The sequence below is a fragment of the Paralichthys olivaceus genome, chromosome 16 (assembly GCF_024713975.1).
Source record: "Paralichthys olivaceus isolate ysfri-2021 chromosome 16, ASM2471397v2, whole genome shotgun sequence".
Classification (NCBI taxonomy): domain Eukaryota; kingdom Metazoa; phylum Chordata; class Actinopteri; order Pleuronectiformes; family Paralichthyidae; genus Paralichthys; species Paralichthys olivaceus.
In genome coordinates, this window is record NC_091108.1 from 15621472 (window position 1) to 15644163 (window position 22692).

Consider the following 22692-nt stretch of genomic DNA (forward strand, 5'->3'; position numbering starts at 1 on the left):
GGTAACTTGGTCACAACAGCCTCTCGTGTTATACACTTAGTTTTTCCTCTGGTTAATGGCGTCTTTAATCATAAGAGGCCATCAAAGAGAGGAGCTTAACTTCACCACAGAGAATGTAGTTGATATATATGGTCATAATATAATAATAATAATAATAATATCTATGTGGACATGTGTCTGCCTACAGGAAGTGAGAAAAATGTAAGAATACAAACTGTGATTCATAAAAGAAGACTCAGCTTCTCCTGAGAAAGCTTTTGGTTTCTCTGCTACCTTTCCTTGTTGTGCTGTGTGCATGATCACATGAAATACTCCGATGTGACCCTCCTCTCACGATGAGTCAAATTCCACGAGGAAGAGCCTAATCGTTGAAGTGGAATATCCAATCGACTTCCGGCTCATCGTCAAGGCGTATCACGAGGTAGGACACCAGCTGGAACAGGTTCTGCCACAGGCCCAGGAAGAGGTACAGATAGAAGTCGCTGACGTCTATTTGGCAGTGAATCCCTGAGTAATTCATGTCACACACACACTCAAAACTGTTCACGTAGTTGACACAGAAGCCTCCGTTCATACACGGATCCGAGGCACATTCATCTACATCCTTCTGGCACCTGCAGAGACGGATGAGAGGAGAACAATTATGGAACAAAAACAAGAAAAGACCTCATGTAAAACAACAGACCTCATGAATAACAATGTACTTGTTGGCTGCTTGTGGCAAACAGAAACAACTACAATTACTTTGTAGCAACCTTTAAAGATGGTAAATTTGTTTGTAGGCAGTAGTTTATCTCCACATTTTGCAGACACAAAGAAACACTAGCTTTCATTTGCTATTTTATAATTGTGGCATACTGATAAAATGAAAACCTAACATTCTGATTTTGTAGACAATTTGTAGGCTCCACCGACTCTAGAGGGAAATATTTCATCAAAAAACGATCTTTTCTGCTAACTTTACCTGTCATTGCAATTTGGAACTGGGCTTTAAGCTTTTCATGCTTGACTAAAAATGACACAAGGGTACTGAGAGTGAACCAAGACAGTCAAGTTATTGGTCTTAAATCCAAAAGAGTGAGCTGAAAGACAATAAAACTGTTGAGTTGAGGGGAATCTAATAATAAAGTCTTGAAACTTAGTGCAGCCCTTCTGAATATCTAATGACTCTGTGTGTGGGGCGGTAGGGTCCTGACCCTCTGTGAAAAGCAGATTAAAAACCATTAAGCGTGTCCTACCACTGTCCTGTGAAACCAGGCAGGCAGTAACAGGTGTTGTCTACTTCAGAGCAGTTCCCTCCATTATAGCAGCTGTACTTCCATCTCGCACCCATGCATGTAGATGTAGGCAGCTGAGGAATTCTGAACACAACATAGAAATATCAATACCCTCCACTTTGTTTAAAGTGAATATATTGTTAATTTGATGAAATAATGGAGACATGTGTTCATTTTTGGTATTAAATGTCGAAGCACTCACGGATTTGTCTCGATGTACCAAGGGATTTCAGGAATGTTGTCACTGTAAGAAACAAATTTGTAAATCAGTACAACTCAGAGCTTGTTAGCCTGTTATATGTGTGATCGGCTGTGAGTTTGGTGTCAGAGAGATATTAACGAACTCACTCGCAGTATTGGCCGGTCAGGTTTTGAGGGCAGAGGCATGCGTAGCTCTGGAAGCCTTTGAGGCAAGTGGCACCCTTGCTGCAGTTGTTGTTTTCACACATGTCCACTTCAAACTCACACTGTTCACCGCTGTAACCAAGCTCACACACACACTCAAACCCCCTGGGGTAGTTGGTGCAGTAGCCAAAGATGCAGGGGCTGGAGATGCAATTGTCAGTCGACTGTTCACACAGTGGCCCTGTCCACTCGGAGGAACAGGTGCAGTGGTGCAGGTCAAAGAGATCCTCACACACACCCTGGTTCTGACAAGGGTTGGATGCACACACACCGGCTCCCCAGCAGCCATGTTGCAAGGCAGCGTTGCCATTGACCCTCACAAACTGCTCCTCCTGGGGTCTGGGCAGGTTCAACTCCGTGTCCAGGTAGAAAGGGAGAAGAAGGCCTCCGATCTCCACAGAACCCACACAGCCAGAGAAGGTCACTCCAGCATCCAGACTGAGTCCCCCCAGCAAAATGTCTGCTCCCTCTCTGAGAAAATCCAGATTCCCTGCATCTGTTTTGGACATGCTTAGCTGCTTGTGGCCCCCATCCACATCCATGATCCACCTGGAGGTTGAGGATGTCTTGCTAAGCTCCACTGTGTGCCACTCTCCATCACTGATTGCACCCTGGCTTTGAACGGATACCTCATCGTCCCCAGCCTTGATCTCCACGACTAAATGAGAGTCCTGGAGGGACACAATGAGGTAGTCTGAGCCCTTTTGTGCACGCAGTATGGTGGCAGTGGGCTGTCTTGTGCGGAGGCTGAGGAACACACTGGAGAGGCTGCGATGAATCTTTCCATTGCTCTGGTACTGCAAAATGCTGCTGTCAGCCCGGAATGTCACATTAGCCAAACCTGAAGGAAAGAAATAGAAGATGCCTGATGAACAAAAACAAAATTCTAGCATTTAAGGTAGCTTTCCCAGTCATTTTATTTATTCAAGTACCAAGACATAGTGTCCTTACTGCGATAGCTATCCCTGCGGAGCATAAAGGCCTTGGAAAAATGGGTTTTATATCTGAACAAGTAGCTTCACACAAAACTGTAACCCCACCTCCAGCAGTTAATTACTTTTTTAATATCAGCACACAAGAATTCCTCATCGAACTTGTGCATTTAAAAATAATAAGACCGGTCCTGCAACAATCACGTCATCGCTCAATAACCTGCTCAATAAGACTGATGCATCTAAGGGCTCCCCACAGAAAAACATGTAATCAGTCAAAATACAGAGCTAAATAAGAAAATAGCCTTTAAAATTGATGCACAACAGATAAAACAAATTGTTTGGAAACTGCTTCAACGGCTTGGATAGGCAGCTCTGCTCCTATTCTCTCTGTGAACATGTGACACCTCCAGGAAGACGTCATCATTAACTTCCACAGGCATGTGGCGGCAGACCTAATCTGAGCAGGGATTACCTCGTCTTAGAGGAATCCTGTGAAGGTTCCCTACATCAACTCTGTTCCCTGCTGTAATCATCCCCTCTGTAATTAATCAGTGCCTGCAACAGCGAGTGCTATGAAGGGACTGCCCACCGCAGACAGTCCCTTCAGAGGAAACATAGAAATAGACTGGTGTAATAAAAGGTTTACATGTTTATCATTGATCCTTTTTGCACGTGCCACAAACAGGAATAGCAACTGAGGCTGTGCACAGTATCTTATTTATAGCATGGAGCCTCTTCTGTGAAATCTTTTTTTGACTCACAGTCAATTTTTTTTTTAATTTTCTAAGACAGGATTAGTGCCCCAACTGACCCTGATCTCAGGATACTTACACTCAAAGCCCTGAGAGCTTGTCTGACAAACAGCACCTGTGGGACATGGAGACAGCTCACACCATTTAACCTTCTCACAGCGCTGCCCTGCGGTGTTGGGGGGACAGTTGCAGATGAAGTCATCCCACATGGAGTAACACATTCCCCCATTGAGACAGGGCTTGACCTAATGAAGAGTAAACAGTTTAAATCTATCACACTGTGACCGCTGTGAGTTCTGCTGTCACTTCAGGTGCAGATAATGAATGGATGGCACATTAAAGGCAACATAATGAAAATGACGGTATTGATATGACTCACAGCACAGGCGTCATCACTGCTGCATCCTTGTGCGACATTGATGACTTTCACCAGCTTGTAAGATTCCACTGCAGATTCTATGGGATAGAACTGCAGACGTTTGCTGTTAATCCTCAGATCCTGGACACATCCCTTAAAATAGCCACCAAATGAAGCAGAGGCCCTTGAGTCAGGAAGCCCTCCGATGAAAACCAGATCCCCTGATTGGGCGTGAATATGCCTGATGGGCATAGAAGCCTGGTCTTGGGCTGACTGGAACAAGCTGGCAGACGTTCCTTCCAGCTTCACAGTCACTAGGTGGAAATGGCCGTCACTGACAGCTCTGTGACCAACAAGGGTCTCAAAGTTGTTGATCTGAGCCTTGACCCTGCCCTTCTCCAGCCACAGGCGGAGGTACTGGCTGGTGCTGTTGGCCAGGACGAGGAGCAGGCCACTGGACTGTCTGGTGCGAACGAACATGGATATAGTTATGGGATCACCTGGGTCATCATCTAAGGAGAAGAGAGCGTAACTCTCCACATCTTTGTTTCCAAACCTGGCAGTGATGTACTCTGCATGAGGACAGAGAGAGAGAGAGAGAACAAGTCACAGAAGCAAGTTACACAAAACATGATTTGACGACTGCACAAGCTCTCTCCTCTATGTTCTCGCCGAAGGAGCTCGTGACAACATCAGTGTGAACTCACGATAGCTGCAGATACTGCGAGTATCGCGAGACGTGATGTCACGTGCCCCCTCAAACACTTCACCCCCGCCTACATCGGCATAGTGGTGAGTAGATAATGAGTATATTTCATTTTTGGGTGAACTATTCCTTTAATGACACTGAGACCACATTAAGTTAATGAAAGCATGTAATGACACAGGTGAGGTTATAAGTCTTTTGACAATGTCTGCTCTCCTTTAATTGAATAGAAGAGGCTGCTGAGGGTGCCAACCAATGAAAACGTGGCGTGAGGGCATAAGACTCCCTGATTTGTCAAAGTGAAGACATTCCAAGTCGGCTCCTGAAGGCCACGTTTTTTTAATCCTTGGTCCAGGTGTTACTGAATGCCGCCTAATTGCATGACAGAATGCCACGGCTGAACTCTGTGCTATGCCTTCTGGCTCTGTAAGCTCCTTTAGAATCTACTGACTAACTTTATCGCCCTGCATGGTTGCTCTCGTCATAGCTAACCACTGAGGTTTCTGCAGGGACGCAGCTGAGGATGAACTTGACTCGGCCTGGACTTGCTTTCACAGCATGTCTTTGTGTAGTTCTGCCAACAGAAGTGTCACGTGTCAAGGAGAACATGCTTAAATCAATGACAGACAACATTGTATTATTGTTTTTTGTGGTAAGAAACCCAACCCTGTGTACCTGAATCAGCACAGTGTGTGCATAGATGTTAGTGTGGTTGGTGTTTTTATTTTGTGGAATAAGGTAGGAAAATTGAGATCCAAACTTAAAGAAGAATTAGTTATTTTGAACAATTTATTGTTTGATATATTGTTTATTGATTTATTTTTCCATTTTTCGATACCATTGAAATTTGATATGGCATGCAGTGGTGATAGTGTGTGTTTGTGTGTGTGTAGGTGTGTGTGTTTGACTTACCCTCTGCACAGTTGTTTCCCTCATATGGCCTGAAGCACTCGCACATGTAGCTCCTCCAGCCCTGGCTCACACAGCGGCCTCGGTTCTGACAAGGGCTGCTGTCGCACTTGTCTTTGTCACTGCATCCCACAGTGATGTTCGCCTGGGCATCTGAATCTTCTGGCACTATAACTGGCAGCACCAGATGTGAATCCACAAGCACATCCCTGAAGCAGCCTAGAAAAGCAGGCGGGTAGTTTGCCTCATCCACTGCTCTGTCCAAACCCCAGCTGCCCACGACTGCTCCTATGAAGAGGCTTATACGAACCGTCCCTGGCTCGGGGAGAGCAGAGGTTCTGTCAAGCAGCTGGACTTCAGTGCTGGAGTGTCTGGTGCAGTCTCCTTCAGTGCAGAGCAGCCTGATACGGCTGACCACACTGCCCAGTGATGCTTCCACTGTGTGCCACATGTTGTTTGACAAGTATTCAGGGAGCTCTTGAACCAGTGTGCTGGAGCCTTGACCCCTCTGGCTGCGGAGGCGGAGATGCCCATCCATCAGCTCGATGCTGAGGAGCAAGTCGTCCACTCTGCGCTGCCATAGAGTACCGACTGCTCTTTCTGTCTTGAAGCTGAATGTGACAACCACAGGAGCCTCCGGGTCAGAATGCTGTGTCTCTATGTACATGAAGCCTCTGGACTCAAACGAGAAGACTGTGGGGGTCTCACATTTTGAGCTTGTGAAGCCAGGAAGGCAGATGCATGTGTAGGTGTGCTGATCATTTACAAGTAAAGGAGAGCATATTCCTCCATTCTCACACTGGTTGTCATCACAGCCTGAAAGTGCAATTGTGCAAGTCTCACCCCCATATAGGCGCCCATTGTGGCTCTGTTGGGAGCAAAGGCATCTGAATCCCCCATCGTGGCTCTCACACATGCCACCATTTTGGCATGGCTGCAGTTCACATCTGTTGGTGTCCTCACTAGATGAAATGACTGGAGATACAATAATGACAACTTTTTACATCAGAACTTTTTGCATACCATGCCATTCTGTCTGACTCCTCAATTTGTATGTATAAACTAAATCGAGATGAGAAATTAAAAAGAAAAACATTACTTAAATAATTACTTAATTTAGACACATGTAAAATGTAAAATTAGACATATGAATTTAACTTCCTCAAAAATATACACAGGTGTTGTATACTTTACAATGCACACTTCGAGCACCTAAGCCACCATGTATATATTATTATTATAATATAAGTAATATATAATTATATTATACTTGAAATATGACGAAAATCTGCAAATAACATTAGTCTCTGACTGCAACACACATATTGTAAATATTACCTGCATAAAGCAAACATAACATCCACACATGCACGCTGTATCTCAACATTGTCCTCAGAAAGTCCTCCAGATGACTAGCTGTTTGGAAATATCTTCAATTTAGGTCAAAAACAGGTGTAGAATACATGTGTGCTCGGCTCCATCTTCAGCTCTGCTCCTCCATGCACGTGTCTGCTTACTGAAGCGCTTGTGTGAAGTGCTGCCAGTCAGATAGGAGGGATTAAGCTAATGCACTTAAAATGTCTTGTCAACACATTCAATGTGTTGGTGAAGGGAGGGGTTCATCCTGGAGCCTCATTCGAGGAATTCCAAACGTTTTCCCATAGACAGAAGTTTGATGTTCCCTTCCTTAAATGACAGTTGAAGCCCAGGTAATGAAAACAATTAAATACACGCCCTTGAACACTGACACTAACACAAGTGGTGTGCATGTACATGGACACATGTGCTTGAAGGCGTGTCAACTGAACTATTGGATTGTAACAATTGACTGGACTGAGGCCCAATCTTTAAAAGAAGAAGCCAGTGGTTCTAATCCAAACATCTCTGTCATTAATACGTCTCTAACGTCATCATGAGTTATTTCTCTGAAGAGCACTAAGAGCATTCAATCTGCTCATTAGTTACTAATAGCCTTACTGTTCTTTTATAGTGCCATTGTTTGTTTGTTTGTTTGTGTTTTTACAGTTGCTCTGGCTCAGGTTGTACACAGGCATGAACAGTATTATATATTTACCAGGTTGTGGAGCCATTACCCAACATGTAAATTTACAACTATTACACACTGTCACCTGAAAGATTATCAGTATGTTAGAGCATATGTTAGGCTTATATTGTATGTATACAAATGTAGCTGATGTATGTTAAAAACATATTTGAAATCATATATAGTCTCATATGATTGAGTGAACTGACAAGACAATTGGTGAAAGAAACAATATGATAAATACAAATAATTGGTACTTAAATAAAAGTACCAATACCACGCTTTGCAAAGTCTCACAATCATTTATATATTTGCACTATCAACAAAATACACCCAATAAGCAGCTCAACATGGTCTCTGTCAGTGTTACAATATTATCCATCATAAAATTGCATTATTATTAATGATGCATTAACATGTAAGCAGTGGAAATATGTTTTTACTCTTACCATATCATTGTGGATGGTTTATCAGTGCACAACAACAGCATATTGCATTCTAAGCGAATTCATTCTTCAATAAACGTAGTGGAGTAAATATATCAAGTAACATGAAATCAAAAGTACTCAAGTAACCCAAAATTATACTAAAGTACAATAACTGAGTCAATGTATATATCGTTTCTTTATAATCACTGTATAGAACTGAAATATAAACAATAAATCAAGTTACATTTTCACCTTTAAATGTTTAATTTTCCCTGAATAAAACTGAACTGATACTCACACCGTGCGGATGCTGAACAGGTTGTTATCAGCTGGCGGAAGTTCGCTATTGTTATTAGCCTTCAGACTACATTACCCATGATACCCTGGTGTGGTTAACCCTCCCTCATGATGCTGATCGTCAACACGTCCTCTTTGTTCGATTCCTGTTTGACTTTTTTACATTCGGCATTAAAATAAACCAATGAAAGCTCATGAAGTCCCTCTCTGTGTTTTTATTTTTTAATTAACTGCGAAAAGCAAGAGCGTTGAAGGACAAAAGCTGAAACAGCCAATCAACGAGCAGCTTGTTACGACGTCGGACATCTCTGATTGGACAGCGGCGTTGGGCGTTTCTTACATTCAGGAAATTATTATTTCTCTGTTTATTTTCCTCTTTGCATCATCAGCTGGAGGATCCAGAGGTTTACAGACACTGTCCGTGTCTCTGGGGTAAGATCCGTGTTCGAATAAAGACGTTTAAAGGTTCATTTCCGGGGAAACAGACAGAGTAGCAGTAAGGGTCGTTTGTCAACGCTCTCCCCGGAGGGGGCCCGCCCGTCACACTCATGTCAGGGGTCCTCAAGTGGGGAGCGAATCTGCGGATGCACCGATGTACGATCCGTTAGCTTGTATTTATAATGTTAATAGTGTTTATAATGTTTACTAACCCTTTATTACAGCTGCTGCTTCTCTCTGCTTTGTTTTAACACACGGGAGAAATATAGGTCAAGCGTGAGCACGGCGTTGTTTTTGTCTTTTCATGCACAGTTTTCAAATTAGTGATAACTTTTCATCACCATGCTGTTAATAACATGGTCGAGTGGTTAAACTCTGGCACATTTACATGCAAAGTTATCGGTCTAATCCATAAACTGTATATCAGGGCTGTTTAGATTAGAATGCAGGCCAGATCATGGAAATGAGCCCAAATGAGGGAGCTGAGAAATGTGACTTTAAATCTGAGTCATCACGTCAGACAGTACAACAACGTAGGAGTGCATATGTTGAATTTAGTAAATGCTCAAGTTCAGTGCATTGTGTTAAATCGAGAAACTCAAGTCCAAGGTTTTAACACTCTTATGACAGTACACACCACGTTCAGAAATAAGTGCAGCTGAGCCATATTGCAGAATTTCACTAATTTAACTCAACATAGAACATCCTCATTCAGGGGACTGATATTTCTCAGTATGTGCAATTTGATGCAGCTCCAAATAAAAATCCAGATCTAGTGGATTTATATGTGGTCTCATAAGTTGACTTTTTGTCTTGGTGGACATATGCTCTCTCTGAGTCCCATTCCAGTTTCTACATCAAATCAGATACCTCAATCATCAGTTTATGTGAGCCATGCCACATCAGTAGCTACATAAATGTGGCTTTGGTAAATTAATATTATCAAAACACCAATATACAATCTGCTTTAAAAAATCAGTCAATCAATTCAAGTCATTTACAAACACATGTAGCCTGTAGCCAACATTTACCTAATTAGAGAAACATCTCTTTTTTAATTTAGCAAGAGCTGTGGATCTCCAGTGTATATGAATAGACTATCTTTATATACAGTCTATGGTATATCCTTTTCAATATCACATTTAATCAAATCTAAATTAAAATGCATCAGGTGTTAGCATCTGTGTTGGTCCATCTTCACACTTTTTCTATTCCTCTGGATTTCAGGAGTGATTCATGGTAACCCATCAGATTTACCCATGAAAAGAAAAATTAGTACTCCTCTGCGTCCCAAACGCAGCAGGTTGGTCAGTGTCGGCGGTGATTGTGCTCCAGAGCCCACAGTGCTGAGCTCTAATGCACCATCAAACTCTGACACCGTCCCAGAATCTACCTCGCTCATCCGACACCTGACGATGTCAAGGCACAGTCACAACCTCCTCAAGTTTTTGGATGAGGACCGGAGCCGGGGGAAGTTCTGCGATGTGTCTGTGTCTGTGGGTGGAACGATCTACAGAGCCCACAAGGTGGTGTTGGCTCACGGGAGCAGCTACTTTCATGCTGAGTTGTCCAAGAACCCTGCAATGACACATGTGACTCTGGACCACGTGGAGGACTCTGTTTTCCAGCACCTGCTTGACTTTTTGTACACCTCCGAGTGTGTTGTCACAGACACAGACCTCCTGGCTCTAATTGAAGCAGCACGATTCCTGGACATGATGGATATACTAAAGATGCTGTGTAAAGAAGGGGAGGTCCACCCTGTAAGTGTGATCCAGGCCCAAGCTGAGATAAGAGCGTCTCAAGAGGTAGAAATTACCTCCAGTGACTCACCAGCAGGCAACGCTGATGTCCAGAGCCCATCTGAGCAGAGCAACCAGTGCAATCGCCAGCTTAATGCAGAAAACTCTGTGCAGAACCACTTGACTGAGAGTCACGGTGATGTACAGCAGGAAATCTCAACAGAGAGAGGGTCAGAGGGTCAGAGGACTGTTCTCACACGGAGATCAGCTCGTAGGAGGAGAACACCCACTAAGTATAAGAGAGATGATGTGGAGTACTTTGTCAACACACCTGAGGAAAAACAGAAGATCTTATCACTAAGCGAGCAGCACAAAGCTAGAGTAGAGGAAGCAGGAACCGTGGTTGTGGTAAAGCAGACGTCCAAACCGGACTTAAAAGAGACGTCTAAACCAGCTCTCGATGATGACGTAGTGGATGAGGAGGATGAGGCAGAGGAGGGAGGAGAAGTGAATGAGGATGTGGCTGCCCAAAAGACAGTCGCTGCAGACAAGAGCGCAAGTCAGCAGGGTCCAGATGGAGAAGGTTCAGAGTGCCTTGCTGTTCGAGAGGTGGAGGTGCAGGCGGCTGCAGCAGGAAGCTCCAACCAGAGCCCAGTGTACCCTGAGGGTCTGGCCCCAGTCATCATACAGACCTCCAGCAAGAAGATTCTCATGTGTCCCAAATGTGACAAGACCTTTGACCGTGCAGGTGGGAACCATTGAATAAGGTTGTGATTTATGTTATCTCTCGCAGTGACAGTAGTAGGAGAGCCTCCTCCTTTACAAACAGGAGCGTTGGATTCTTCCAAGAGCCAGATGTTTTCCATTTCCCTCACTATTTCCTACTGCACCTTTAAAAGCTGTGGTGACAAGCACAGTAGGCTTCCTTTAACCTGATTGGACACTCAGTGTAAAATTCAGTCAATATAGTAGCTCTATCTTCCATGAGAGTGCTGATACAAATGTTTCAAATGTTTTACTGATGCAATACATCAAAGCTTCCTGCCTGTTTTTCAGGGAAGTACGAGAGTCACACCAGAGTGCACACGGGAGAGAAACCGTTCCAGTGTGACATCTGTTTCCAGCGCTACTCCACCAAGTCTAACCTGACCGTGCACAGGAAGAAGCACGCCGGCGACGCTCCCTTCCAGAAGAAGGAGCACAAATGTCCCTTCTGCAACAAGCTGCATGCCAGCAAGAAAACCCTGGCCAAACATGTCAGGAGGTTAGACACTGCTATATCACTACATCCAGTCTTTTACTGTATTAATGTAGCTGTCTAAACTAAAGTTTTCAGTTTCTATCGGTTGAGATATTATAATGACTCACTTGTTTCTAAGAAGATTTATAGGAAAAAAACCCCATAATATTTGTAGCACTAACTCTCCCTTGGATCTCCACGATCAGGTTTCATCCAGACAACATCCAAGAGTTTCTCACCAAGAGGAAGAGGAAGAGTGAAGGCTGGAAATGTGCCGTAAGGACCCGTTTCAGAATGAGGAGGATTTTGTAGTCGTAGATAAATATTGTATTATATGTTAAGAGAGATTTTAACATTCTGTAACCTTTGAACTTTCTGATCCAGATTTGTCTGAAGACCTTCACCCGCAGGCCTCATCTGCAGGAGCACATGATCCTGCACACACAGGACCGGCCTTTTAAGTGCACCTTCTGTGATGAATACTTCAAGTCGAGGTTTGCCAGGCTGAAGCACCAGGAAAAGTACCACCTAGGTGGGAAAGGCACCATGGAGATTAAACCCTTTAGCTCTTAGACTTATAAACAACAACAAATGAGAAAAACTTTAAATTCCAAGGATAAATATCATAACATCATATAACCTTGAAATAACTATCCCTGCACCATGACAGGTGTACATATATTAACAAGTCTTTATTATGCACTACGTGTACTGTTCCCAATATACTGCATATCCTCCTCTTTCTCTTCACATGCTATTGTACAGTACAATCCAAACCATCCATTACTATCATTTAAATTTAAAGTTATTTTTTTTGTTCTTTGTTGTCCTCCTCCCTATAGCTGTATGTCTATCCCTATAAGTGCACTAAGAGCAATGTAAAGTCACACATACATGGCCAATAAATTCTGATTCTGTGTCTCATTTTCAGGTCCTTTTCCCTGTGAGATCTGTGGCCGACAGTTTAATGACACAGGCAACAGGAAGCGACACATTGAGTGTACTCATGGAGGCAAGAGAAAGTGGACCTGTTTTATCTGTGGGAAATCAGTGCGGGAAAGGTACGTCTGTCCCATATGGAAGAGCACCATGATGCTTTGGCTGATGCCAGTGTGTCTGTTCTGTATCATGAAACTGAAGATAATGATTTCTCCCTTTAGGACAACGTTGAGGGAGCATATGAGGATCCACAGCGGGGAGAAACCTCATCTCTGTAGTATCTGCGGCCAAAGTTTCCGTCACGGCAGCTCCTACAGGTGGGTTCACTGAGAGTGGAAGAAGGTGTCTGATGTTGTGTTTGTGAATGATTCAAGCTCTCAGTTTGATTGGCTCATCAATGTTCCATGGACAGGCTTCACCTCCGAGTGCACCATGATGACAAGCGCTACGAGTGTGACGAATGCGGGAAAACCTTTATACGTCACGATCACCTGACCAAGCATCAGAAAATACACTCTGGTAACGTAGAACAGATGTAACAGTGGGATTCTTGTGTGTCTTTCTTTCAACAAATTTTCGCTTTCTTTTCGAACATAGATGGCAAATATCACCTGTATGTTTGAAGGTCTTCCGAACTAGTTTGATGATAAGTTGCCAACCACCAGCAGATGTCAGGGATCACCAGCGGATCTTACGACATTAGTTTTGTAGCGTCATTTGGTGTTTCAGCCTTTTAATCATTAGAAACCCTCTGCTAAGGCAGGCTCACCATTGGCTGATCATGCGTTCTGCATTCTGTGATTTTCCTACTTTTGTAGCAGGGTCAACATTGTTTTATTCACACAGATCAAGTGTTATTTCTTGTTATATATAAAGTATAGTGGAAAATACTGTTAATCCCTGTCGGTGTGTATTTTAACGTAGCCTACTTGTGTTACAGGTGAGAAAGCACACCAGTGTGAAGCGTGTGGCAAGTGCTTTAGGCGCCATGATCATCTGACTGTTCACTACAAGAGTGTTCATTTAGGAGAGAAAGTTTGGCAGAAGTATGTTGTCTTATTACAGACAAACAGCATGTTAATATTACTCTTACTGGGCTCTGCATCCTTTACCAAATGTTTTTGCTTTCTAAATTTTCTCACAGGTATAAAACTGCAGTGCATCAGTGTGAGGTTTGCAAAAAGGAATTTAAAGGAAAGTCCAGTCTGGAGATGCACTTCAGGACTCACTCAGGTAAAGAAAACAAAGACGTCAAATGATTTGATGGTTGAAAAAGAATGTATGAGAGTAAAGGTGATAGTTAGATGCAGCAATTGTGGTTCTTCCTCTGTTGACTGTTCACAAAGCCCCATCCCCTTTATCACTGTTGCTACGCTTGTTAAGCTTTCTGCTCTTCATGGCACAGATACAGTTTACAATGATAATGTCACAGATCCACCTCTCAAAGGCACAGTGTTGCAGTGTTACGCACTGTCGCCTCACAGTGTCTGGTCTGTGTAGGTTTTGTTCAGGGGCTCAGGCTTCCTCTCACACTACAAACACATGGGGTTAGATTAATTAGAGACTTTAAATTGACTGTAAGTGTGAATTGTTGTTGTTGCTGTAGAGAATGGCAACGACTCAAGAGGAGAGAGAAAACAGCAACAAAAAACTCTAATGCCTTGAGTATACAAGTTATATCTGAACTCTACATTAAATACAAAAGGTGTACCCTGCTTGTGTTCTCGCTGAGCACAACGGGCGTCTTCAGCCGGAGAGACAAACACAGCTGAAGCAGAGACGATAGTCCGACATTAGCGACCAACTCATGAAAAAGTTGTTCTAGTAGTTGTCAGGCAGTGGACAATCATATGTTTTGGGGAGGGGGCAGATGGGAGGGGGTGGTATGCATCTGTGGTTTAGCCTGCTCTTGCTAAGTTTTTCAGTATTATCAACACTACCTTTCAGGCCAAAAAAGGAGCTCCAGACATATTCGAAAAAATAATCTCTCCTTATTAATCTCTGTGTAATTCGTTCAAATGTAGCCATTTATCTGTATAGCACTTTTCAAGGGAGTCAAACACACTTTGCAAGAGAGACTGCCTAAGCATCCTCAAACCAACATTTCTGCCTGTGCTGATGTTGCAGGTGAGAAACCCCACAGATGTCCTGAATGCCACCAGACATTTCGGATCAAGAAGACCTTGACAAAGCACATGGTGATTCACTCGGACGCTCGTCCTTTTAACTGTCCACACTGCAGCGCCACCTTCAAAAGAAAAGACAAGCTCAAGTACCACGTCGACCATGTGCACAGCACGAGGTTTACCGGGCAGCCCGTCAGCACTCTCAGCGAGGTCAAAATAGTCTCCATCCCTTTTGAGGAAACCCCGAAGGCGTATCGCGCTGAACCTAAGTCGGCTCTCCAAAGCAGCCCTGCTCCTGCTATGAATGTTTGCGTGCCAGTCACTTTAGTTCCTATCCAGACGGCAGGAGGAGCGCAAGGTGACCTGAACACATCAGGGGCGTCGTCTCTCTCCTCCCAGACTCATAATGTTGTGAGCATGCAGGCTCAAGGACAGCAGCAGAACTCTGGCTACCAAGCCGCCACCGAACTGGCATTCTTAGAGAAGTACACCCTCACCCCCCAGCCCACCAACATCGTCCACCCTGTGAGGCCTGATCAGATGCTGGATCCACGAGAGCAGTCCTACCTGGGCACACTACTGGGACTGGATTCATCTTCCTCTGTACAGAACATGTCCAACTCTGATCACAGGCACTGATGCTCCTAAATCCAAATTAAGTCTTAAAGGCACACTCTGAAAAACCTACTTATCATTGGAATCAGAAGAACAAAACTTCAGTATTCACCACTAAAATATATTTGTATTTTGAGACAGGGAGGAGCTTTTGAACTTAGTGTGAATGATTAAATTTTAGGCTCCATCAACACATGTTTTCATTGGAAAATGCATCAAGAGGCGCTTAAACTGAGAAGTTTGGAAACACTGCTGGTCTAGTTTTAGTTTTAAAGCTTGCGTTTGGTTCGAGAGGTTTGGAAACAATGATGTAGACACTGGGGCTGCACAATATATCGAAAATGTATCGTCAAAAGCAAAAGACTGCTTGAACTGCGATAAATGGTGCTCCATGCGACATGCATTCACATTCTGCATGTCAATATGTTTGGCCAATCAGATGGAGCCCTGCTGCTCTAGATAATAAATGAAAGATATTCAGATCACTGACAGGTTTTTCTGTCCCAGTGTATGGAGCTGGTGGGGTGCACTCGGTTTGGCGTAGTGCACAGCATGTGGACAGATATAGTTTTAGTTTGAAAATGCTGTTTTCAAATGAAAACATAGTGGTTTGATTGTAGCCTAAGAAAACTACAACTGTTGTTTTAACTGGGAGACTAACGCCTCTGATATTCAGCCACAGTAGATTCACATGTTACATTTTTAATGTTTTCTAGTTCAGTTTAGTAAACCATGAAATATATCACATTAACTGTAAAATCTGAACTGAAAGTGAAAAGGTGTGGGAACCATGGTCACACAAATTGGCTTTAACAGTATTTTTTTTACTTGCATCAGTTTTAGCACAAGCTTTTAGTGTCACAGAATAACACAATTCATTTTGAATGGATTCATCCATTGGCAGAAACATTATCAATGAAGGTTTTGAGGACTTGGTTCATCATTCATGTTCTTAAATGCAACATGTACTCTTCTGCTGCTCAGAGTCTCTCAATCAAAACAGTAACAAAAGCTGCATTGTTAATAAATCAGGAGGTTTTTAGCCAGCGAGCACAGGACGTCTGTGAGATTACTAAAATCTGTCCACCAGTTAAGTTATACAGTTAAATGTAAAATTGTTAATTGTGTAAAAAATGTGGCTTAAAACTTGGTAAAAGTTGATCATGATTGTTTTTGTTGGATAACCAATAGTGATGTTTGTACATAGGAGATCCTTGACAGACGTGTAAATGAAATTATGTATTTTCTGGGTTTAAAAACTGCTGGAAACATTTGAGGTGCTGTAAGTACTCAACGCAACAAAACATTACATAGGTGTAATGGTTTTAAAGCAGAAAAGTTGCATGTAATACATTTAATTATAAAACATTACTACTGAGATGTAAAGTGGGTGGCCTTACATTGTAGTGTGCGTACTTTTTAAAACGTTTTTACTGCAGTGTAATTATGAACATAAATGTTAGAAGTTTATGACATACAGCTCTGTCTTTCAATGCAGTTTTGAGGAAAACGCCCAAAAAATCACAACACTTTGCAATTTCCATTTCTAATACTTTGACAAAGTCATCCGAGGGAATTAATTCAATTAATTTAACTACATGTTAAAGATTTTGACAATGTTCAACTGTTAAATGAAGGTTTTTAGTTTTCTTTGAACAACAGGACAAATTTGTGTTTTTGATGAAACCTGTACGTGGTCAAATCTGTTCTGTACCACACATCACAATGTGTCGCTCCACAGTAACGTCGCAGCATCTGTACCTCCCAGAGATGTGCACAAATGTGCGAGGACCCTTCCATACTGCATGGAGCTTCAATTTAAATTGAGATGGAAAATCATATGAAATATGGAAAATCAAGTGTTAAAGTATCAGTTGCATCTTGAGAAGGTGTTGCTGTTTTAAATTGTGTCGCAGCTGTTATTGTTTTTAATTGTGCGTCATTCAGCTGAGTTAATAATAATGATCTGTTACAGAGGTGATGCTCTTCTGAAACTTCTCAAACTTTGTGTCATGATCAATAAAATCAGATATGAAAGACGTGTGTGTCATTAGCCTTGTGACAGACTAGAATAATAAGTGAATGGCTTGATTTTAGGGAGGATTTAGACGTGAAAAACACAATACCAGAAAGACCAGTGATGAAATTCCAGCCAAGGTTTTATCCAGGCCAGTCTACCAGTCATTTGTGTAGCTTTGAGCCCACAGTAAAACAGTTAACTCCATCATGCTGTAGGAATTTATTTAAAAAAAGCCAACATGTTATGATGTTACAAAATATGTATCATCACAATCATAACATCATTTTCCAGGCTGGCATCTGTTTTCAGTTTTCAGTGAGCAAATTAGTATTAGTTTCCTCCTCTTCATCAAACAGCTTCAGCACATTCCCTGGTCAAAAGACAGAGGTTTTACAAACAATAAACAATGCTTAAAAAAACCACAAATAATAATTCAGATTACATTATGAAGCCATGATCATACATGAATATACAAATGATGCTACATTATTGCTTCAGACAAGATTAATACTCACAATTTTCCTTGAGACCCAGCTACAACCTACAAATAATCATATGTTAGCACAGCAGTAAATATTGTTGTCATGCATTCACAAGTAATGAAACATAACGTCTAAATTCTGATGTGGAATTCACATGTTTTATTCACACCACATTGAACCTGGCGTTGAACTTGATCACCAAAATCTCTCGAAAAGGTGTTAGAACACACCCACTCACTATTCAGACACGGGCTGGTTCAGTTATGTTCTGGAACATTTTACCAGGGGCCTGACATGAAAGGTTTCGGAGCAACTGACTCGAACATTTGCATTCTCACGTTCAGCCCCTCGGAAAATGAGCACAGAGTTCAGTGCATGTCTGAGAGCAGCTTAATATCCAAACCTTCCGGCCTCCATCATCCTGGCCTGATGACTATTATATGTTTTAGCAGACACACACACACACACACACACACACACACACACACACACACACACACACACACACACACGCACACACACACACACACACACACACACACACACACACACACACACACACACATCATGTAAGTGATGCTTACACTCGTCGAACGAAATCCGTCCATCAGTGCAGGAGCCCATAGAAAAATGATCCGTTATCCAGTGGCTCTGTTTCAGACATTCGAATTTCTCCGTCTCACCATGTTTTACAAATTTCACTCCTCCAGGAGATAAATGAGGATATTGTTGAATGTCCACAGTACAGAAGGTAGCTGCACAAAAGGAAACAACGTTTATTTTCATAATCTCCTGGACAGACCCATGATATAAAGTCTGACAGTGTTGACTTGTTCATACCTCTGCAGCTGGGCACAGCTGACCACATGCCGTTCGAATGACAATTCACGGTCCCTGGACCCACACGTTGGTAAAAGTTGTTGCACTCGTATTTCAAAAACATCACCGTAATTTCCGTGATGACACCATTTGGGACTACTGGGTGTTTTCTACAGCGATTAACTGTATTGGAAAAAAAAGTTTTGGGAAATTTCTGACTGTAACAAAAAGGTTGATCAACTTCTTCAGTAAATTCTTCAGTATCACTCATAAGTGTTATTCATAAGAGCCAAGCTGTAGATCCAGCTTCATAATAAAATATGAAGATAGATGTACAATGGAGTATCAGGGCCAATTCAAGTGATTTCCAGAATAAAGTCATAATGTTACGAGAAAAATCTTCGGGGAATAAAACGAAGAATGTGAATCATCTTGATAAGTTATCCTTTAGGTTAGGTTTCACATCAACAAAATAATTTATCAGCACCACATTATCATAAGTATCAAGAGAAACTGTCTATTTCAGGGAAAGAATCCCAGACTGGGAGAACACTGTGTCTTTTATGGAGGAGGAAATGACTGGGGCAGGGCTGTCTTCATATTATGACTTTGTCTAATTAGTACAACTTTATTCTTGTAACACGATTACTTTTTCTCCTTAGATTAAGACTTTCCTCTTGCAATATTATGACTTTTTTCTTATTAAATTTCAAATGTATTCTTGAAATAATATGATTTCTTTCTTCCTTTACTCCTGCAATATTATACGTTTTTTTATATTAATTATTATTTCTTATATAACTTTATTCTCGAAATCTCTTTTTTTCTTCAACACAGCCCTAATACTTGTTTTGTATAATAATAATAATAATGAATATATATATGACTTGAATCAATCATGTAGAGGGAGAGATGGATCAACTTTACTTGGTGCAAATTGAATCCCCCCTTCAGCTGTTCCAGAGTTGGTAGAAGGTCCTATAAGTTACAGTGGAAACATCAGTTAGTTCAATTTTAGTACATCATCACACCAGGATGTTGCTTTTATGCTTTTATTCTTTCAGAAATGTTTTACCAGAGGAAATCAGATTCGTAACAACTTCAATATTTGAGATATCATGGTCATTTATATCCAATATAATTGAAAATCTACCTCTGCCAGCAGATGAAGTGTGCCCTCCACTTGTTCCACCCGCTGCAGAGCCTCCATGATCAGTACCTGGTACTCTTCCTTTGCCTGAGAGATGAAAATAAATAAATAAATAAAACATTGCATTTTTAAACATACAAAATGTAGATCAGTTAAAAAGACTTAGAAGCAATGAAAAAACAGCATATCTAGGTATTCATTGTGGCTGCAGAGGGCACTGTTGCTTAATAAAAGTTGCATAGTGTTACTTTAATGCCAATTAATAATAACATCACATTGTCCACTTACTGCAGACGGGGCCTTCACTCCAGTTTCCACTTAGGCAGTATATGGATTTCTTAGTGTGCCCTCCCTCTATAGTATATCCATCTTTACATTCGTACCGCACTTTTGAATCTCCAGCGAACAGCTTCTGATATCCCAAATCAATGATCACAGCATGGGGGACTTTGGGGGGCTCACTGCAGGCATCCATACTTCCTGTAAATACCATAATAAATCATGAATAAGAGTAGGAAAGGGCGACTAGATGGGAAACTAACATCTGACACTTACTCTCACAGATGGGCAAAGAGGACCAGTTTCCATTTGTACATATGCCTGTAGCGTCGTTGTCTTTGTGTTCATATCCTTTGTCACATGTGATCCTTATGATGTCTCCATTCTCATACCAACCATCTGAGCTTTCAGTGTATTTGCCATTGGGTATGGTTGGTGGGATACAAGCATTTTCATCTGGAAAAAAAAAAAAAATTCTGCCAACATTTTCAGACTTGCCACAATAACTTTTATAAAAGTACGATACAGATGTTTTATTTTCACTTACCAAGGTTTGAGGTAAAACATCTATATGCTTCTGAGATACGATTTGTGTTGGTATCCTTATTCAAATATACACTATATATTGAATTTAAAAACGGGACTTATTGGCCTCTTTGAAAAAAAGCTGAAATGTGACATGGCTGTGTGCAGGCTGTGTGCAGGCTGTGTGCAGGCTGTGTGCAGGCTGTGTGCAGGCTGTGTGCAGGCTGTGTGCAGGCTGTGTGCAGGCTGTGTGCAGGCTGTGTGCAGGCTGTGTGCAGGCTGTGTGCAGGCTGTGTGCAGGCTGCTTCGATTTAATTGCTGAGATAATCTGACATTCTTGAATCAAAGTGGATTCACTGAGGTAATTGTTGACATTTTTCCAAAAATGTTGTGACCTTGAATGTAAAGAATTTGAAAATCGCCTTCAAAAAAATTCTAGTAGAGATATGACTGAAACACTTACCTATACATTGTGGTAGATGAGACCATATTCCATTATCACATGTGCTGGTCACCCACCACCCCTCCACAACCGGTTGACGTCCAGTGTCACAGGCATAAGTCAGCTTGGTTTTATGAGAAAACATTTCTTGTCGAGGGACAAAATAACCTCCAGCCAGTGTGGGAGCACGACAAGGCTGAGCTGCACTCTGAGCTAAAACAGTGATAAACAAATGTACTTACTACTCATTAAACATATATTAAATGAATTCAGATGTTTTTAAGTGACAGAGCTGAATGTTCTCACCGTGCAGCGCTCCAGGAAAACAAACCAGCAGAGCAAACCCAAGATATCTCATCCTGTCAGGAATTGAATCACAATAACGGAGCTGAGTGAAGAGCCTGATTCAGGTCAGCACCGGTTAATAATTACTAAAGGGATTTTCTGAAAGAGCCAATAAGTTAAGAAATAGTAAACATAAGGTTGCAGTTGTTTAGAATGCAAATAAACTAAGAGGCCTCGTCCAATCAGTCACAAATGTGGTTAAAGACGTGACACAGAAAAGTGTTGTGTTCAGCTCCTGTTTCCTTTACTGTCAGAGTTTGTCCTCCTCATTTGATCTAACAGCAGGGTTAATGCTGCTCCTGTTATTCTGTGTTTGATTATTTGTTCAGGAAAATCCCACAGTGATTCGTTTGTTCCTTAATTCTTCACACAGTGATTTCCAGAACAAATCTATTGATTGTTTACATTCCAGATTTCAAAGTTGATTTCCTGGACATTCGCGTTCAGAGATGGGTGTTACGAAACATCACGACACAGTCATGTCAGAGGATCGACTTTAGGAACAGAGGTGAAAATCTGTGATGATAGATGCACCACCATGTTCTTTATGAGATGATTAGCTCATTTACTGTGTGGTCTTATATACATTGAGCTCCAGCTCAGACTGTGATCACCGCCCGCTGCATCCTCATGCTCTGCATCACTGTCACTTCTAAAGCCACATTTGTCTTAGCATATTTGGACCACATTTGATATTTGACAGTTGAGGAACTTTAGGCTCACAACCATTTTGTACGGGCCACAAGAAGGCCAGAAGTGCTGTTATAAAAGTCCCCAAAACCACAAATAGGCCCTTAACATTGAAGGGTTAAAATAGAACATGTATAAAAGTCCAAATCGACATGTCTCATTGGTTGATGTCCCTGATCATACACTATGCATGTGGTCCATAGATTCGTCCAGAAAAGGGGTCCATGTATGGACAAATGGCTTGTCCTCATCATGTATTTGACACAGAGAGCCCTTACTGTGATAATAACATGAGAGTACAACTGATGGTCACTTAGAAGACAGTAGATAATTGGTGGAGAGACGAGAGGAGAGAGGGCAGCATGTCTCAGCCTTCCCTCTCTGGTGATTCTACTCCTCTTTATTCTTATCAAAAATATCTGTAATAATGTGAGGACTTAAGGTTGACAGTTTTATATTTGCCGGTTTTAGCGTACGTCCCTAATATTTCCAGTGTTGTAGTTTGTTTTTATTTTTGACCGGCACGAGACAAGTCTGTGAGTTGTGGTGGTAAAAGCACAAACTGCTGCGAACAAGTTTGTGCTTGTTGTTTGCTGTTGTTGTTGTTTGTCATCAGGATGAGAGAAACTGCATCAAGTAGTGTCAAAAACAGTTTTTTCTTTTGCCAATGAGCTCAAAGTTCCCCATTTAAAAGTCCTTATATAGTGAAGAACAGGTTAGTGAGCAAGT

The 22692-nt window shown here is 41.9% G+C and overlaps 3 protein-coding genes across 3 annotated transcripts; 1 reads left to right on the top strand and 2 right to left on the bottom strand.

Annotated features, from left to right (window-relative positions):
- Nucleotides 1-226: 226 nt before the first annotated feature.
- On the bottom strand, nt 227-6874 carry LOC109639246 (protein crumbs homolog 1-like). Its single transcript, XM_069510661.1, has 8 exons — nt 6681-6874; nt 5346-6317; nt 3749-4299; nt 3449-3614; nt 1626-2523; nt 1480-1521; nt 1239-1361; nt 227-614 (listed from the first exon to the last, which is right to left on the bottom strand). Exons 1-8 carry the CDS (start codon nt 6727-6729, stop codon nt 362-364), a joined length of 3054 nt encoding a protein of 1017 aa, XP_069366762.1. The 5' UTR covers nt 6730-6874; the 3' UTR covers nt 227-361.
- Nucleotides 6875-8461: 1587 nt separating this feature from the next.
- zbtb41 (zinc finger and BTB domain containing 41) lies at nt 8462-17250 on the top strand. The gene is made up of 11 exons (XM_020102655.2): nt 8462-8543; nt 9777-11039; nt 11348-11555; nt 11738-11807; nt 11916-12063; nt 12463-12592; nt 12692-12787; nt 12883-12989; nt 13411-13516; nt 13615-13703; nt 14598-17250. The coding sequence occupies exons 2-11, from the start codon at nt 9809-9811 to the stop codon at nt 15233-15235; spliced, it is 2823 nt and encodes a 940-aa protein (XP_019958214.2). The 5' UTR covers nt 8462-8543; nt 9777-9808; the 3' UTR covers nt 15236-17250.
- Nucleotides 17251-17435: 185 nt separating this feature from the next.
- On the bottom strand, nt 17436-21392 carry LOC109641813 (complement factor H-related protein 1-like). Its single transcript, XM_069510666.1, has 10 exons — nt 21235-21392; nt 20950-21141; nt 20238-20417; nt 19971-20162; nt 19686-19769; nt 19460-19510; nt 18554-18715; nt 18298-18468; nt 17747-17772; nt 17436-17601 (listed from the first exon to the last, which is right to left on the bottom strand). Exons 1-10 carry the CDS (start codon nt 21284-21286, stop codon nt 17590-17592), a joined length of 1122 nt encoding a protein of 373 aa, XP_069366767.1. The 5' UTR covers nt 21287-21392; the 3' UTR covers nt 17436-17589.
- Between the last annotated feature and the right edge of the window lie 1300 nt (nt 21393-22692).